Genomic DNA, 20,835 nt, shown 5'->3' on the forward strand with positions numbered 1-20,835 from the left:
TTACTTTTATACTTTAAGTAAATTTCCAAGCCTGTACTTTGTTAAAGAAGAAGTTAAATCAGTACTTCTACTTTTACCAGAGTTTTTTTTAACACAAGTATCTGTACTTCTGCTTGAGTACAGGAAGTGAGTACTTTTGCCATCTCTGTCCATGTCATGTATTTTTTTTACATTTGCACTTGACTTGCAGCATAGTCATAATGTTGTCAACCTTGTTATACTGTTGCACTCGTTTCAGTTGTTTTAAATATAGAAATATGTGCTGAATGCCTAAATTTGAATGTAAATGTTGCACAAATAATGGGGTCCAATGAAGGGAATGACAATGGTAGTGCAAAGCATTTGGAATAAGCACAAAAATGAGAAAATAAAATTAGTGTGGGTGGAACAAAAGGAATCAGAGCCTCAGTTTGAACTATTCTTTACACAATAATCACTGTTTTTAGTCCAGCCTGGAATTAACTGTTGAGCTCTCTGGAGGTGGAAGCCTAATTCATGTGTAATGGGAGGCACACACTTGATAATCCTGAAAACACACTGTATCTGCTCGCCCACCTTTCGGGAGAAGAACCATCAGATTGTGTTTGTTAATGCCGGTCTTACCGTGCAGCACGGACTGATGCAGACTCCAGTAGATACTCAGGCAGTTCTTCTCCTTCTTCATGCCTCGTTTACATTGGCAGCCGTGCAAAGGAGTGGACAGCAGCGCCGTCATGGCGTTCTCACATTGGTTCCGCGCCCCGGGCCCCAGCTTCACACTGCCGTCCCCCGCCACACACTGCCGGAGGGTGCGCAGTCGCGGGCTGCAGGTGTCGTCGGTGGAGCAGGTGTCTCCAGCGCGCAGGCAGTCCCTCCCGCCTGAAGAGAGCGCCAGACGTGGGACTCCTGCAGGACAAGACAGTGAGAGGACAGGTTAGTGTCACGTTGTGAAATCTGAGCAGGAGACTGGTCTAGGGATCGGTTTTCTGTACACCTGTTCAGTGAAGATTCAGTTGAACATAACATTTTTTGAAGAAATCTTAATGGATAACTGACACATACTTGTGTAAAGCACTTTGAATTGCATTGTTGCTGGAATTTGCTATATCAAAAAAGCTGCCATGCCTTTCCTACATGTCTTGAGTACAAGAAGCACAACTGCAAGAAAAATGGAATTATACAAGACTCAAAATGGCCACATCGAAACAGGGCTGCAATGAATTCATCAGCAGGACTGAATTGTGGGACCTGTGAGAGACAGATAAAAAAAGACGCAGCAGATATTGTGACTTTTTTTCCCCTCCAATATGGGTTAAGTTCTAAAGAAAAACTCTAGATCCTACATGTTGCATCATGTAACTCGTTGAATCCTTTGTTAGACCTTGCCTGGTAAATGTTACCTTGCACGGCAGCTGGATTCTTGCGATATATTCACGCGAGAATTGCAGGATCACATATCACACAGTAATCAATCTCGTCAGGCTTCAAGTTTGTGTCTGAACTAATAGTTTACTGAACTAATCAGCGTCCTGTGAGGAATCAGTGGCAGTTACAGGCGGTGGGTGTGACGGCCACGACTGTTCGTTCATAACAACAATGGCGGACGTGATAAGATGGTTCATCCAATCACCTGCCAGGTATTTTTTTGCTGTAACGCAGTACTATAACGCATTACTTTTCTTTCTTTTTTTAAGATTATTTTTTGGGGCTTTTCCGCCTTTGATGGACAGGACAGCTAGGTGAGAAAGGGGAGAGAGAGAGGGGGAAGACATGCAGGAAATCGTCACAGGTCGGACTCCAACCCTGGATCTCTGCGTCGAGGCATAAACGTCTATGTAAATGTGTGCCTGCTCTACCCACTGATCCAACCCGGCCACATATAACGCATCACTAATTCAATTTGGTAATATTATACCTGTTACAATCTTAGTAACGCGTCTTACAACACATTTTAACGCAACATTTAGTGGTGCTTTGTTTTTTGAAGAATTCACCAACACCGCAAAACATTTCTTCACAGGAAAACAAAAGCTGTGAGTATTATTTCCTGTTGCTGTATTCAATGGTTGAGATGACTGCAGAGGCGGATACATTTGTGAGATGGACATCATTTTTTACGCTGCGTTGATGCGAGGTGCTGTCCCGTCTGTGTTCCCCATGGTCAGAGCCAGAACCAGAGACGGTATGGACAACATCTGTGTCCCAACAGGTGACGGTACGTCAGCGCGGACAGCCGTGTGTCCGCGCTGCTGACAGATATGTCGGGAATTAATGTTTAGGCTTGTTACAAGTAAATATTATTGCATTTTATCAGCTGTGGGAAGTAACTATGCCGTACTTCAATACAAAGGTACTTTTAATTGAGTATTTTCATTTTCTCCAATTTGCCTATTGTACGTTTTACTTCTCTATTTGTATAGCTTTAGATACTTTGCATATTCATATTAATTATACAAAATATTATGTATATCTATGATGTATTAAGTGGATAAAGAGGAGACTTTATTGATCCCGTGGTGAAATTCAAAAGCTACCTGCCAAGTCATACTTCCGCTGATATTTTGGTAAAAGTAACTCAAAAGTAATGCAAATATAGTGTAAAGCATTACAATTCAGAGACAGTAATATTGTAATATAAGTAATTACTATATAATGACAGTAACTAGTAATCTATAAGGTATTACATATCTGGCGCGTCAGGTTATGGTAAATATCCATGTCTTACAAATTCCATGCATGAGCTGAGATAACACTGATGACATCACTATGACCTCATCAGGGTTATTTCTTGTCCCTTCCAGGGCCACAGAAGACATTACACAACCATTGCAAGTAAACTGACTTTGATGTGTGAAGTCAGTGGATTGCTCTTTAAGCAAATCAAAACAAATTGGTGAATGATGTAAGCTTGTATGGCCCACTGAATCACTGGTAAAATAATGTAAATTGTGTTGAATTTAATAATTGGGTAACATTTAAATCCCTTGTCAGAAGTGATCAAACTTGTTCAACGATCCATCCCACTACTTTATTCCAGCATTTTAAAATGACATTCATAAAACCCGAAAGGGGGTGCTATATTATTCATGAATTCATACAGTTGTCACATGGAATAAATCTGACACCACTGACTGGATGGTGATGATACTTGGGGGGGGGGGGATCATGCATCTCTCCAATACATCCTGACATGTTCAAAATTACACTGAAGTGTTTCAGCTCCAGTCACAATGAGGTGTCATATTTGTTACAGATTGGCCCAGAGACGGGCTGCATCATTTGTGTGTGTGTGTGTGTGTGTGTGTGTATGTATATGTGTATGTGTATGTGTGTGTGTGGGGGAAGAGAACAACTTGTTTACTGTTGTCTTGTTTCATGTGGCACTAATAACATGCAAGCTTTATTCTGAGGACAGTAAATACTTGCTTATTCCCATCTGTCTAACAGCTCTAAGACTCACTCTAAAAAGTGATGCAGTGTTGTTTAATCCATCCATGTGTCTGGTTTGGGATAATACACATACATATTATGTACTAAAATATACTATTATAAGAGTAAACAACAGACACAACATCTGAGAGATGACTGAGTCCAATATTGCATTGTTCCTAGTCTGGATCAACCAAAGTACATTTCCAGGATAAAGCCTGACAAAGTCCCTCACCTTCCACTCTGTGTTGCCATTCTCAAAGACAGTTCACTTCAGGAAACACATTTGGATCGAGCAACAAGGCAGTCTTGCTTGGTTCTTTCAGAGAATGGTTGTAAAGATTTACACAGAATGTTTACGGCATTTGCTCTCTAACTGGGACGTTTTGAGACCGATTGGTGGGATTGCTGTGGCTGAAGTAACGTTACACAGAGCGATACCACTGTAAACCCCAATCCATCCATGACACAAAATTTTAATGTTACGTCCACATAAATGTTCAGGATTGTCAAAACAACATAAAAACTTTATGTTCATTTGACACAAAAAATCATCCCATGTGAGGTTGACATAATGTTTTTATGTTAAGTCAACAATTTTTGACTTTTGAGTTCATTCTACTTAAATGTATAACGTCAACATCACATAATTAGTTCAAGGCCAATTAACAACACATATACTGTGCACTTAGCATATATTTTTATAGTTAAGTAAACCTAAAAAAAGGTTGTCAAAATATGTACTCAATGTTTTTATGTTCATATGACAAGCGGTCACTTTCAGGTTCAACAAAATGAAAATATTGTGTTCACTTAACACAACAAAAACACATAATTACAACACAAGTTCCAGAGTTATGCTGAACACAAACATTGTGTGCTGTTTTAACATGAAACTGCCACAATGTTTTGTGTTTTTACCAACGTATTTTTTTTTTGTACATATAATTAATTTTTAACTAGTCAAAGCAACGTTTAATTTAAAGGTTGAGAACAACTTCCATTTCTTTGTTTGTCTAACTTAAAATGTTTGAATAGAAGGGACATAAAATTTGTGTTATAATGTTTAATTTGATACAACATTAATATTTAGTGTTAAAATGGCATATATTGTTAAGCTCAATGGACAGCATAGAATTCGTGCATTAGGTTTTTTTATTAGTTGTTTGAACTTACAAATTGGTGTAAAAATAACTACTCAGTTGTTTAATGTTCATTTGACAAGCAGTTACTTTCTCGTTGAACAAAATGTTTAAAAAGTGTTCAATTTACACACTAAAAACATTGTGAATTTGGCATTTCACTCTTCTCAAAATGAAATGGAAAGTACTTTTCAAAAGTCAAACGTTTAGCTCCGCCCACATTTAGCCCAACCCCGATCTGCGTCCTGCAGTCAGATGCAATTGGTTCATTGGCTGGTCAATTCCCATGATGCAAGGCGGTAAATAGAGTTGTGTTAAAATTTGCTGAAAAGTTTGCAGTTTGTTCAAAATACAAATGTAACTTTATGAATTACGTTTATTAAACGTGTCTGCTTAGAATTTTTGTTGCCTGGTAATTGTCATTGTTGTGCTGATTTACATTTGTAACCATGAGTTAAGTGACTGTTACGTTTGAAAAGAGCTGGAGTATTGCAGCATTAGACTTTGAGCAGTAATAGGGTTCCTTCAGCCATTAAGCTGTGATGTGTCACTTCACTAGTGGTCCTTTTGTGTAAAGTGATGCAAGATCAGTGGCTTTAGAGGGGCCCCTATTTTGCATGGGGTCCTTGGGTGGCCACACCCAAGCACTCATGCTATCTCTGCTATAGCATTTTTCTGCCATAACTTTTTGAGTTTAATAAACATAAAAATACACATTATGCAACCTGATAATTATATGTTAATATAACGTAGAATTATATGTTAAGAAAACACTAATTATTTTTGTTGCATGACTAAAAAAAGTTATGTTAAACTGACATACATTTCCTTTCAGATAACACTCATGTGACACATTTATTTTATGTTTAGTGTACTCAAAACTTTAATGTTACCATACTGTACTAAATTAAAAGTTTTGTGTGCAAGCCGTTTCCAAAAAATATTTGAGTAGAGTAAGCAAATTGGGATATAGCTGAATAATGAAACTAATTATGTTAATTTGACTTTAAAATTACAATACTTAATTGTTGTTTGTACATAAAATTAACAAGTTGTGACACATCACTTTTTGTGTTTAATAAACATATAAATACACATTAAGTAACCTGATCATTCTATGTTAATATAACGTAGAATTATATGTTAAGAAAACACTAATTATTTTTGTTGCATGACTAAAAAAATTATGTTAAACTGACATAAATTTCCTTTCAGATAACACTCATGTGACACATTTATTTTATGTTTAGTGTACTCAAAACTTTAATGTTACCATACTGTACTAAATTAAAAGTTTTGAGTGCAAGCCGTTCCCAAAAATTTATATTTTTTTAGAGTTAATTTAGAGTTAGCGAATTCGGATTTACAGAGCCACAGTCACTGCCACCAGAGCTTAGTCCTGCCCAAGACAATTGTGATTGGTTTAAAGAAATGCAAACAACATGGCACAGCGTTTTTTTTCTCCCATCTCAGAATGTTATATGTGGTGAAGCCAGCCAATGCAAGACTACATAGTTTCAAACTACAAATCAACAGGACTAACCGTGGATTTCCACAGGATGCAGAATGTCTGCGGACCGGCTCCGCTGCGGAACGGCTACGTGCTCCGCCGTCCGTCAATACCCACCAGGTCCGGATTTGTTGCGTAACAGCTGCGGCCAGCCGACCACGAGATCTCGCGAGTTCACGTATGTTCGTGCGATATAACAGGATGTAGTTTCTATAAACAGAACCACAAAACCAACAACCGTTTGTTTCCATCCAGAGGAGTAGAGGGGAAACAACTCTGTGCTGTGTTTTCAAGGTGTAGTGCAGGGAAATATGACCCGCCGTGAGCACGGTGTATTTTATTTTGAAAAGTAACCGGATGTTTTATTTTGTTTCTGTGCTCGACTTCCTGTCCCGCACAATCTGAATTGTACTGAACTCTCCGTCGTCCGTCAAAAATAGAAGCTCTGCGTATCTGCTCCGGAGGGCTGCGGACTGACGTAACTGTGACGGAGTAGGGACGCAGACGTTCCGCATCCAGTGGAAATTGCCGGTAAGATTTGAGAGTCATGCTAGCAGCTCTGTGATGCTGTACTTAGTTAATGGCACTATATGAAATGTTAAGGGATCACCAAAGTTATTATAATTTCTCTTAAAAGGGACATGAATGTCTGCACTAAATGTCATGTGTTCAACCATCCAATGGTTGTTGAGACATTTCACTCAAAACCCCAAATGTCAAACTGCTGGTGGCACTAGAGAAAAGGTCAGGGGATCACTAAAGTCATTAGGATTCATTGTTTGGGTGCAATGGATATATGTATCAAATGACATGGCAATCCATCCAAAAAATTATGAGATATTTAAATCTGGACCAAAGCGGTAGATCAACCTACTGACTGACCGACAAAGACATCTCTAGAGCCATGCTGCTAGCTTGGATAAATCTTTTTTTCTTTTTTTTTTTTACATATAATACTTATTCACAGTATATGTACAAAGGGAAACAAAACAAAATTACTCAACCAACTCAAATTAGTGCCAACAAAATAAGTCTTAAAACAAAGCTTTCAAGTGACTTTCAACTGTATAAAACATACAAAATGTATTAAAATTAAAATGTAAATTGGCTAACTACAAACTCTTACTGTGCAGCCAAACTTTGTACAAACACACTGAACTTTATTTTCAACTCCAATGAAATCCCAAAGTTTCCAAACGCCAAATATGTCAGGCTGGATAATGATGAAATGTGTATAAAGTGATAAGATATATAGAATATTTCCATTTGAGGGAAAGGTGTAGCCATAACAATATGGAGTCTGGGGTATGAATATGTCACCCAGTGTAAACACATTCGGCTTCGATAAAAGAGTTGGAACAAGCAGAGAAGGAATATATATATATATGAAATACTGTGAGACAGGCTGAAATAAGAGGATTTCTCCAACTTTAAAGCTCCTTAAGGGAAAAAAAACCTGGAATGCTAAGGGGTTAATATCTAGAACAGTGCAGCTCTCTTAGTATTTTAGAAAGAATCGAAAACAATCTGAACTGATAGTGATTAGTTTTAAACAAGTGAGCAGAATTGGTTATTCACTGCCTCTGATTACCAGAGATCATGTCCAAAAGCATTTCTGTGTCACCGGCGATTTGGTGAGACGTTCTGTGCAGCGAGTCGGTTCAGTAATTAAATCCTAATCAAATCAGATTCCATCACGGCTCAATCAAGTGATAAGGAGCAAAAGAGAGGTTTCCTAATGAAGGCAGGGGCTTGTTCATTTTCCACTGGCAGACTAATCCTACGTCTTTGTTTGGCTCAAACTGTAACTCAGAGGAACTCTCCCTGGGTTATATGACTCTCGAGATGATCAGATAAAAGGGTACAACATATCTGAATCCAGTCTACATCCTGAGCTGAAGCCTGCTGTACTTGAAGGAAAAAAAAGGGGTTAACGGCCATGCGCCCAGCGGAATAGGCTACTTCTCAACCTTTCGGAGTCAGCTAATCTGGAGGCAAGCTGTCAATAAAAGTCTAGACAGACAGTGAGGCAAGAAGCATGTTGATGGGTTAGGGGATGTTAGTGGATGCTATTGAGAGAAAGCATCTGCCACTCAAGTGAAGAGCTCATCTCTGCTGAGGTCTTGATAGGCGGCACTTAGTGTGCCAACAGAAATATCCCCTTCAACAAGTCATTTGTTCCACTATAGAGTCTTAAAATCTGATTTATTGTATAGAAAGCAAAGGGAGGGGAAGAAAAAACGCAGGGTGAGATAATAAGGATCTTGAAAAAAAAGCAAAGGAATCAGCCTTATGTCGCGATGCTTCACTCGCTCCAAGAAAACTCTTCAAATGCAGATTTGCATTGGAAATACAGGCTATTATCTCACCCTGTGGAAGTTTTCTTCATTCTGTTTAAGAGAAACAATACTTAAAACAGGTTTTTTTTTTTGCTTCTCTTACGCAAGTATGTGGAACTGCAGGTGGGAGCAGTCAGATACTGTATGTGGGTGGTGTGTGTGGGTGTTCTGATATGGAAGGTGGAGCACAGAAGAACCTAGAAGCCAGGTTTGGCTTCCCTCGGCTTCAAGGCAAGAGAAGAACCCTGGTGAGCAGCCGCAGTGCAAGTCTTATTAAATTGCAACTAATCCAGTGTGGAGAGAGGTTTGATATTTGTCTAAGAAATTAAGCAGCACTTCAGATCGCAAGAGATAACTGTTTGCCTGGAAACAGAGCCGCGACGCTGGCAGTTCAAAGACAGACAGTCAAAACCAATTAGGAGAAATCAGTTGCCTTGTCATTCAGATTCGTTCCATCCTATATGCCTTCATGTTTATCCCACTGAGGTAAATTATCTGTTTGAGCTCTCTCTCTCTCTGCACTTTTTTGTTTCTACTCCTCTTTGTTTCTCTCTGATTTCCTCTCTGCTTGCGTCATCCTTTCCATTTATCCCTCTGTTCTCCCCCTCCTCTCGTCCCTCACTCGCACGCAAACACGCCTGGAATGGTTCAAGGAGCAGATTCTAAAATTAAAGAAATATTGTCAAGTAAACAAGGTTACCCCAAAGCAAAACTGATTTCACTTTTACTTCCTCTGATCTCGGTCAGTACGAGCTTTACTCTCGTAGCTAAACACAGCAAAGATGTTTTTTGACAGACAAAGCGTGGGACTGTCCAAATTAGCAGTAACTCAAAAAATATAATCTTTTTGTTTACAGAGTTGTGGGACATGAATTGAATGAAACCCCAAAGCCATGGAAGCATATAAACATGTTGATTTACAGCTGCAACATATAATTTCGTAGACAACAGTGGGTGAGATTAACAAGAATACCTTACAATCAAAACAGCCAGCATCAGTCAGTGCCATCAGCCGCTAGCTAGCAGCCAACAGGAGAAAGCTTCCTTTAAAGTGCTCATATTATGCTCATTTTCAGGTTCATAATTGTATTTAGAGGTTGTACCAGAATAGGTTTACATGGTTTAATTTTCAAAAAACACCATACTTTTATTGTACTGCACATTGCTGCAGCTCCTCTTTTCACCCTGTGTGTTGAGCTCTCTGTGTTAGCTACAGAGTGAGACATCTCACTTCTGTTCCATCTTTGTTGGGAGTCGCACATGCTCAGTAAGTACTGCTAGCTAGTCAGTTGCAGAGTATGAGGGCGTGCCACGCTAGCAGCTAGGCGAGCATTATAACATGTCCCTGTTGTATGTCCCTGAAGTAAAGGCTGGACTACAATAGAGCTGTTTGGAGCAGTTTGTGAACAGTGTTTTCTGTTGGAGATGGTAAGTCCCTTTGGGGTGAACTTTGGGCTTTTTCACTTTGTAAACCTATAACATGTACACAATAAAGGAAAAAAGCCAAAAAGCATAATATGAGCACTTTAAAACCTATAAGAGCTGCTCCACAGAAAGCACTGCACTCTTGTTACGTCACATAAAGGAAGCTCAACAAGATTTCACTCTCGATAACTTAAGTTCATCACTGTGAAGTGTTCATAAAATGAATCATGATGATAAAACTAGGAGGAGAGCAGAGACACTGCTGTCAATGGTACTGCAGTACAGTAAGTTTTGGGGAGTAAATATCGCAGAAAACAAAAACAAAGAGTTTTTAAGGAGAACTTCACTCCTTATTTGTCTTTAAAGTTGCCTTTCCTTACGAGAGAATCAAAGTGTGGGATTCATTATCATTCCATTGTTGGCTTATAAAATATTTATTTACCACTCTTTTAACATGACCCTAACATTAATCACGCTTTAGTTGCTACAAGCACATATTGTATTGCGATGAAAGCATGTATTATAAACATGTTAGGGGAAAACAGAAGAAATATGTTGTCAAAGTTTTGCATATATGTATGCATATATATCAGTCTCAACGGTTTGCAACTTTAAGTAAAAGAAGTATCAATAGATTGATTGATACTGAAAGTAATCACTTGCTCCAGCCCTAAACTCAATTGAGACATTATGTGTGTGTGCTATCATGTTATATGAATAAACACATGAAAACCATCTTTCTCCTCTCCATCAGTCCCTGTATGGCTGAGCGACTTGCTATGGACAGTGTGATGAATCCTGTTAGAGATAAAAACAGGCTCTTGGATTGTTTGGCAAATCTTTGAGACTACCAAGGGACCATGCTTTTGTTACAGTATATTGTTGTTCCCTGTTAGCTAACTGTGCCTACCCAAACACTTTTAACCAAGATGCCTCACTGTGTCTACTGGGGTTTCTTCTGCTAAGTTGTCTATGTTTTCACAGCTACTAATAATGCCCTCTCTCATCCCCAGCGGTGTTGCCAAAACAAAAAAATATTATTCCTATAAATGCTCGCACACAAAAACACGTCAATGTGAAAGAACAAGCATGCTTGTGTACATTAAATCCACTCATACACAGTCAGACAATGATGAAAAAACTATTTAGACACGTTACCATGAATATAACTTGCAGCGAGACTTCAGACTATAATTGGTCCTCAGAATACACTGTGATAGGGTCATTTCGGTCTCTATCATTGATTCAGCAAAACATGATGAAATTTAGAGGAGAACCAAGAGACCACTCTGGCCGTGATGCAGGATACTAATTTCCTTCCCGGATTCCTCAGTGACTAATCCATCTTGAAGAAAGTCAATATCATTCCACAGCTGTTCCAGAAAAACCACGCAACTGCTATTTTCTTTGTCTTCTCAGAATGGAAAGTGAGTGTGCGTGTGTGTGTGTGTGTGTGTGTGTGTGTGGGGGGGGGGGGGGGGGGGAGAGACATGTACTGTATATCTCCAGACCTGAAAACTTGATTAAAAACTATTTTATTAAAAAAAAAAAAATATATCTAAAATCCCTTTTTGCCAAAGAAAATAATTTTACCCATTTGAAGTAGAGATCATACTTTTTGCAGTCATATTTATGTTGTGCAAGATAATAATACATTGATTTTAGAATGAGACACAGTGGAGTGAATGGTGTGATGGGTGAATGAAATGATTAACCCACTGAAGATAGATCTGTATTTGAAAAGAAATAAAAGACAAGACTTCAATCAGTAGCTTGAAAAAAAAATCTAAATTGTAATCTAGTAATATCTAAATTGGATATTACAGTATGATAATAAAGCAACTCTTTATGCGAATATAAATTAGAGGTACTGCATGAGATTATAATAATGTTGAACAGAAATAGAAATGCCTTCAGAGAAAGCCAGTAAATGGATGTTGAGTTGAGGTTTTGTCAACTACTTTTAACTCCACCATGTTTATGTCATGGCTGTAGTTCATTTTCAGATTTAAATTGTACATTCAAATTTAAAGTGCTCATTTCCAGGTTCATAACTGTATTTAGAGGTTGTACCAGAATAGGTTTATGTGGTTTAATTTTCAGAAAACACCATATATTTGTTGTACTACACATTGCTGCAGCTCCTCTTTTCACCCTGTGTGTTGAGCTCTCTGTTTTAGCTACAGAGTGAGACATCTCACTTCTGTTCCATCTTTGTTGGGAGTCGCACATGCTCAGTAAGTACTGCTAGCTAGTCAGAAGCAGAGCATGAGGGCGTGCCACGCTAGCAGCTAGGCGAGCATTATAACGTGTGTTACAAAGTGACGCATGTTTGTCTCTGAAGTAAAGGCTGGACTACAATAGAGCTGTTTGGAGCAGTTTGTGAACAGTGTTTTCTGTTGGAGATGGTAAGTCCCTTTGGGGTGAACTTTGGGCTTTTTCACTTTGTAAACCTATAACATGTACAAAAAAGATATATAAACACAATAAAGGAAAGGGAAAAAGCCAAAAAGCATAATATGAGCACTTTAAGATAATTACAGATGTCGTCCAGTAAAAGTGTAGAACATTTTAAACTTAGGAGGAACGTTTACAGAACAAATAATTAAACTACAAGGACATATGGAGAGCGCAGACCTCCGCCAAGGCATGCCCTATCTCACCATGTTATTGGAATTTTCCCAGTCTTGAATTCATTTTTCTGGTTATTCCGACACCCCATGAATGCAGCACTAATGCCCAATGTTAACGCAAGCGAAAAATAATTTGGGTATCCACCCAGTGATTCAAATAGGTTCTTCCTTAGCCCACGCCACACCCTTCCACCAACTTTCATAAAAATCGGGTAAGTAGTTTTTCCGTAATCCTGCTGACAATGAGTCGAAAACATTACCTTTTTTGTTTGTTTCTTTTTTCACTAATCTGAGCGCAAACAATCCCCAAAAAGGAAATATAACTCAGCACAACTAGGATGAACTCTACTTGTACTTTACTGTTTCTACTACTTGTGAATACTTTTAATGATGAGACAGTTTACAGGAATGACGTCTCCTCTCTGGTCGACTGGTGCAGCAATACCAATCTGGAACTGAACATCACCAAAACTAAAGAACTTGTGGTGGACTTCCGAAAAAAACAGGGAGAGCTACTGTACTACCGTGGGTCATCAACAACCAGGTGGTAGAGAGTGGATCACTTCATCGGGACTACAGCACAATCTCCTCCTCCCTGAAATGGGCAGACAACTTCACCATCATCCTAGTCTATATCAACAACGTTTCATTTATGGGATTGTTCGGTGCCGCCGGAGGTTTCGCCAGATATCACTCACCTTCCGCTTTCTTTGTGCTGGCATTCTAAACTCCGGTCGATTCGGGAAACATCCTCCGAGCTAAAACTGATCAAATTATATTTATCTTTTTTAGTAAAATTCTCATCACACGCTCAACAGCCATTTTAATTCCAGAGCTCGCCTCCCTACGTGCACATGTTCCACCAAAATAAGTTCCTTCCCGAGGCTATTTTGCAGAGGCATCATACCTGCGTCCGGCGCTTAGCACCGCCCAAGATGTGATTGGTTTAAAGTAATGCCAATAAACCAAAGCACATTTTTCTCCCATCCAGGAATGTTGTGTAGACTAGCCAGACCTTCCTCCACAGCACTGTGGAGATAAAGGTCTGGCAATGTGAGACTACCATCATCCAGAAGAAAGCCAAAGACCATTCTTTTTCAGACAGCTTAGGAAATTTGGAGTGTCAAAGGTTGCAATGTTACAGCTCTACAGACTGGTAATAGAAAGTGTGCTCACCTTCTGTATGGTATGGTAATTCTACAGCCCACGAGAGAACACTGATGGACATGAGTCGTGTGGAGCAGCTTCAAAAATAATTGGCTGTCTACTCCTGTTTTCTCATTTTTTAACTACACCACATCTGCAAACCCTCTAATCAGTCTTCTCCCTTCGGGTAAAAGACTACGCTTTAATAAGACAAATACATATCGCTTCCACAATAGCCCTTATCCAGAAGCAATCCGCATCCTAAATGCTTCAATGGTTGTATAAATAAGCACATGCACTGTAACTTATCACATTAAGTGCATGAGCCACACGGTTGCACCATTGTATTTATTGTATTGTTATTTTTAGACCCCGCCTCACCTGGCTTTGAGGTTACCTAACAGCTTGTGAAAATAAAAAAAAGATGAGTAGCAATACAATGCAAGATTAAACTGGATGTGATAAACTGCCAAACAGAAGAAGAAAGAGAAGAAAATGGTCAACGGTTAAGTTATTTTAGTGCTACCTGCCAAAGTTTCGTTTTGGAGGGCCACCACAACTGAGGGTGACTATAAAAAGAAGTGAAGAGATTCTGGTCCAACAATGAATCCACCTTCAAGCAGGCCGAGGTCCTTGGCAACTATCAAAGAACTTCTCTTCCTTTTTTCTAAAGCGTCATTCAAAGTGTTAAGATGTAAAGCTGCCCAGTGTGGGTCACATATTTTTCTTTCATACTGTTGAGCTGTATAAGAGAATCCTTAGGCTACTCAAACTTTCAAACAGGTCAACCACTGGAGAGAAAGAGCTCGGAGTCTGGTGAACATCATCCCTTCCTTCCCCATGTCTGCCAAGATGAACAGCTTATTACATTAGGGAGGCGGTTTAGTCTCTTGTAAGAATTTCCATAAAAATGGACAAGCAGGGCTTTGAGTTAAATGCTAATGTCAGCATGATCCCAGTAACAGTGTTACCATGCTGGTGGTTAACAGGATTACCGCGTTCACCATCTAAGTTTAGTACATCAGCTGTGAACATGAATCACGGCTGAGTCTTACAGGGATGTCACTAGTTTTTCATGTATTTGGTGATCATTAACCAATCTGACACATTTTAAAGTTAGAGGAAAGGTCAGAGGATCACCAAAATGATTAAGTTCATCCTCTGTGCATGATACAATACGATATGATCTGATACAACTTTATTAGTTTATCAGTTTACTCTGAAATTCATCATATCCTCGGATCCAGACCTTAATTGGCTGGCATAGGTTAGCAAGCCTGAGCATGAAAAAGCATTACATTTCATGGCAATCCATTCAACTGACTGACGGACTGACCAACAGTGAAGCCACACAGCATTATATGACTGTGTACTGAGCAGTGGTGGAAGACGTATTTAGATCCTTTACTTAAGTAAAGGTACTAATACCACACTGTAAAAATACAGAAATAGTTACAAGCAAAAGTCCTGCATTGAAAATGTTACTTTAGTAAAAGTATGTAAGTATCATCAGGAAAATGCACTTAAAGTATTAAAAGTAAAAGTACTCAATGCAGAAAATTCGTTACATTTTAGAAACTGGAAACGATCCAAACAGTTCTGTCAATCAACTGTTTGTTGTTGAAATATGGAAAAGGTCATGAGGCTTCTGGGTATTATTCTTTGCTTATGCATGGGCTTAGCCTGGACAGCCCTCAAAAATACATGGGAAAGGGATCTGAGTATGACACTGGATGATGAGGAGTGGGACAGAATCTGTAGGAATATTGAAACTACAGTATGTCACGTGATGTAAAGGTTGCGCCTCATTCAGTTCAAGCTGGGGAAACACGTCTCCGACTCACAGACCATCAGCACCGGATTCTCCCAGGGCTTCTTTCTCCTCTGCTCTTCTCCCTGTACACTAACAGCTGCACCTCCAGTCACCAGTCCGTCAAGCTTCTGAAGTTCGCGGACGACACCTCCCTCATCGGACTCATCTACGATGGAGAGGAGTCTGCCTACAGGTAGGTGGCTGACCACCTGGTGACCTGGTGCAATCAAAACAACCTATAGCTCAATGCTCTAAAGACAGTGGAGATGGTTGTGGACTTCAGGAAGAACCCAGCCCCACCTGCCCCCATCACCCTCTGTGACTACACAATTAACACTGTGGAGTCTTTCCCAGATCTCCCAGGACCTCAAGTGGGAGCTGAACATCAGCTCCCTCGTCAAGAAAGCACAACAGAGGATGTACTTCCTGCGGCAGCTGAAGAAATTCAACCTGCCAAAGACAACGATGGTGCACTTCTACACAGCCATCATTGAGTCCATCCTCACATCCTCCATCACCATCTGGTACGCTGCTAGCACAGCCAAGGACAAGGGCAGACTGCAGCGTGTCATTCGGTCTGCAGAGAAGGTGATTGGCTGCAATCTGCTGCCACTCCAGGATCTATACGCCACCAGGACTCTGAAGCGTGCTGGAAAGATTTTGGCTGATCCCTCCCACCCCGGACACAAACTCTTTGAGTCACTACCCTCTGGCAGGAGGCTAAGATCCATTAGGATCAAAACCTCACGCCACAAGAACAGTTTTTTCCCCTCCGCCACTAGCCTTATCAACAAGGCCCGGAACCCATCCTGACTCACACTCCACCTCTGGCTCTACATGCCGCTGTACTTACTCTGCTGTACTGCTCTTTTTTATTTTTAACACACTGTGTATATATATATATATATATATATATATATATACTTATATTGTTTATAGTCTTAGTACTTGATTTTCTTAACCTTCTTATATTTAGAGAATGTGTGACGTGCACCTATAACACCAAAACAAATTCCTTGTATGTGTAAAAAACGTAATTGCAATAAAGCTTTTTCTGATTCTGATTCTGTTGCAAGTTGTATGTTTTGTATGTAAAAATAACTAAATTGTTATCACAAAAAATGACAAACGTGTTTAATCGTCTAATCTTTTCAGCTGTACTTGTAGGCCTATTATTGTTGGGTGTTTTGTGTGAAAAAAATCTTAATTTGTAAAGTAACTAGTAACTACAGGAAAGCTGTCTGATTAATGTAGTGGAGTAAAAAGTACAATATTTCTCTGCAGTAGAAGTAGAAAGTACCTCAAATTTGTACTTAAGTGCAGTCCTTGAGTAAATGTACTTCGTACATTCCACCACTGGTACTACTTCATGGAGGCTCATTGACATTGTAAGATCCACCTGGCTCTGAACTCGTCTGTCCTAAAGCACGAGCCCATTAGAGGGCAGAGCTGACAGCACCCACCCTGCCAGCTGCACCCATGTTGTACCACACCAGGAAACAAGAGGAGGGTGTCATACAAGATGACAATGATCCTGACCACAGAACAACTGGTTGTCAACAAGACATCCTATTATCCCCTGCTCTCATTATGTTACTCCCATCGTTAGTTGTTTTAATGCGCTGCTCAGGCGAACAAAGCAGAACAGATGTTTACATCTTTGTCAATTTTCAGATGGACTGGGACAAAAAGGGGGGCTAAATAGCTGTTGCAGACCACAATGCAGGAAGAAAAATAAACCCTGAAATGTCATGAACTTGTGAGTAAAACACTGTTAGAGTGAGGTTGTTTTCTCGAATTAGATTTTTTTTTTGTGCCTGTAAATCCTGGGACTTGATAAAAGAGCCCATTGTCAGTCTAGATGTAATTGTTGCCAATTTCTCTCAGTTAGAGAAACAAGGCTATTTTCTGGGTGCAGTCACTCTGACCTTTAACAGCGCAGTTGACACTCGCAGTCTTTAATGTTGATTGCTTGTAATGTCTGAGTTGGAACTGAACCTTATTCCCACTGCGAGCCTGTGGAGAAGAGTGCCGGTTTCAAATGTAGAATACAGAAAACAGTACTGGGACGGAAGTAAACAGTGAGTTGACATTTACTTTTACTTGTTTGAGTGAATACTGTTCAGGAATAATTATTACTTTTAGTATTATCCTTTTTTCAGTCCAATATATTAAAAAAAAGATGCACACATCCATCTGTTCAGTTCGGGATGTGATTGCGGTAATGTTCTCTAGCTTTCCCTGTGGGATCCCAAAGCGCTATTGGGCCTGCTGGGAGATGTAGTCACACCAGTGGGTCCTGGGCACTCTCCTCCCAGTAGGTCATGCCTGGAACACTTTTAAAGGGTTATCTCTCAGTCTCCCACTTGGCAGCAAACCACACCAATTGAAGATTGTATTGTGATTAAACCAAATTAAAGCTATAGTGCAAAACTATTTTATATAAATGAACGTCCGTTACATTCAAGCCATTACCAAATGACTTGATACAAAGCTAATTAAGTCCATCAGCTCCACAAAACTCTCATTTAGAAAATGGTGTAGTCCGGCGACTTTCGCGCGCAGAAACTCGAGTGGACAACAGCAGCATGAACATGGTGATGAAGTATTTCAGATCCACAAAAACACTAAACACTGGAGTAGCAAATTCCAAAGAAATGGGAACACTTTAAAATGTAGTCTAGTTGGCACACATTTTCCAAGAAAGACAAAAACAGTGTGGATGTTCATAGCCTGGCACAAAACTCCCACTTCTTAAAAAAAAAAAGTGTGTTTACATATATTTGAGCCTATCCACAGATGCATGTGACAATAGCCTGAATTACCTGCCTCTTGAGTCAAAGAAAAGCTTTAAAAAAAATCTCTGCCGTCACCTTAAAGTCAGCCTTAATAGCCTCTCTGAACTCGAACCAACCTACGCCAATGTTTTACGTTCTGCAACTTGTGTAGACATACAATTCCTTAGCTGCCTGTTCTACAGTGTGCAGAGAGTTGCCTGCAAACCAGCCCTGGGAAACATCCATCTGCAGATTGACAGCCTCCATCACTGCTGCTGTTAACCAATGAGTTCTTGGGTTTCCACGATGATAAGCTCCAAACACCTTCTGGTCTCAGCAGCATTAATGGCAGTGGTTTGAAAAAAAAGCTTCAGTCTGACAACATCTCTGTCTGGAACAAAACCCCAAACCAACTAAATTGATCCTTTGCACAGCAGAGTTGATTCACCAAAAGTCTGTATGGGAAGCCATAAGCAGAGGCATACACCCTGCGGGGGTTGTTTTCCTTCCCGGCTTCTCCTCTCCATTTTTCCTTTTTGTAAGAAGTATTACAACTGATATTTGGCAGATTTTACTGGCGTATATTGTTGTTTTCTGGCATACAGTTGTGCCATATTACTCTAATGATATTTTTATTTGTTGCAACATTCTGTTCTCACTGTCCTCTGGAGACAAAGTGCTATAACGTCTGACTGGAGAACAGTTGGTGGCTCTTTCAAAAGATTTGGAGATTTAAGCTCCTTATTTCTTACTGTTTTTAAATACAAATGCCAAAATAGCTCTTATCTCCCATTCTTTCCTCTATAAGAACATATTGAGGTAGGGCAGTGCAATTAATCCAATTTTGATCGCGATTGCGGCTCCCAACGATCACAAAAACAATGGAATCGAGAAAAACTTGCACTTTGCATTTTGCAAGTAAACACTTATTTTGTCTTGTGTTCTGAAGGATAATTCAGAAAATTCAACGGTAAAACTATTAAGGGAAATTTCACAGTTGAAGGTCTTTTCACTGTTTTTCAAGTTCAATAAATGCAACATCTATCCAAAATGAGTAATCGTGTTAAATCATTTTGATTGCAATATTGACCAAAATAATTGGGATTTTTTTCCATAATCGAGCAGCCATATATATAGACGTAGGAATACACACAGACACTACAGTTTCTACTCTTGCAACACACACACACACACACACACACACACACACACACACACACACATGCATGCTGCATGCACAAAAGTTATGAATATCAACCCCAAGGCTCAACTCTTCACTTCACCTCCCCAGGGTACCTTTCATTCTGTGTGTGTGTGGCTGAGAGTATGTGCATGTGCGACAGTGTGCTTCTACTTGTCTGTGTTTACTAGTGATGGCTGAGAATTACATTCTTTAACCGTGAATGCATCCTGGTTTGTCTACTTACAGCACTCTTACAGGAACATTTGTGTGTGTACACGCATACTTTTCTGAGGGCAGAAATAATCTTATTGTTTGAGTTAATCCCAAGTGGGCAGAGCTACAGAAACAAAGCTTCTCTGAACACTTGCAACTGGAAAACTTGAGTGACAAAGAGGGAAGTTCTTTTTTTCATTCATCATAGCCTTAGCCTGTATTATCTTGTAAGGTCACCAGGTTAGCTGACAAAGCTTAGCAAGACATCTCCAGGCTTATACGATTTTCTTGACATGAGTAGCTGACCTAAATAATTTGATATGGCTTGATTACATTTTTGACAGTATCAGGAGCTTCTTCCTCCATTAGTCTTTGCTTCTTTTAGAGTGTTTTCAGTTTAATGTTGCTTTGCCAGAAAAGCTGTCTCTATAGCTCCACCCATGTTGTATTACGAATTAGGGACAGAAACATAACAAACGCAGACGCTTCCATACGTACAGGATATAAAGGTTTGCTAAATGGTTTAATAAGTATGGAAATGATATGAATCAGGTTTGAACGTTTTTTAGAATCATGCTAATTCTTGTTAGCCTGGTTTCAGACCTCTAAATCACTGATCAGATTTGTTCAGCAATTCAAATAGTTCTGCCGTTGTGCTCATTGAAAGCTGTTTTTTTTTTGGTTTGTAAGACAATGTACCGATCAGATTTTAGTAGGAAGGATTAAGAAATGTGCTGTTGGAATAATCGTAAAAATTACTTCCAGACTGAGAATATTCACATGAATAGTTATTAATTAGCATTAACCCTAATAACGAGTCAGGTAAAGCAATATTCTGTGGTTTTAGTAATGTAATGTTACTGGTGCAGCAACAAGCCTGGGACAAAATCACTAATATATAAAGCTTCAAACATTAACTAGAATAAATACTGGAACAGCTATCAATGTCTTGTTGAAATGCTCTGAGCAATAACATACAACAAATCCTATAGCGCCCATGTTTATTTTCTACAATACGACTTAAATTTTAATGAACACACCAAAGTCCAAATAATGACTTCCCAACCTCGGGAAATGGGACCATCCGAGGAGCACGTGAATGCAGCAATAATCTCCCCACATAGCCCACAGTGCCTTGCAAGTGAACTGCCATTTTTTCTGTTACTATTCTTTGGGTATGTAGCTATATATATATATATATATATATATATATATATATATATATATATATAGCAATAGCACATAG

General features: G+C 39.4%; 1 protein-coding gene across 2 annotated transcripts in view; it reads right to left on the reverse strand.

The window, feature by feature from the left end:
• Positions 1-20,835, reverse strand: part of gfra4a (GDNF family receptor alpha 4a) — a 200,011-nt gene that overhangs the window by 85,126 nt on the left and 94,050 nt on the right. For both annotated transcript variants that reach the window (XR_004106825.2, XM_031309940.2), the window contains exon 2: positions 604-885. Coding sequence is in view for 1 of the 2 variants with exons in the window: in XM_031309940.2 (XP_031165800.1) it covers positions 604-885 (282 nt within the window). In the remaining variant the exon portion in view is untranslated. The remainder of the gene's footprint in view (positions 1-603; positions 886-20,835) is intronic.

The sequence above is a fragment of the Sander lucioperca genome, chromosome 18, assembly GCF_008315115.2.
Source record: "Sander lucioperca isolate FBNREF2018 chromosome 18, SLUC_FBN_1.2, whole genome shotgun sequence".
NCBI lineage: Eukaryota > Metazoa > Chordata > Actinopteri > Perciformes > Percidae > Sander > Sander lucioperca.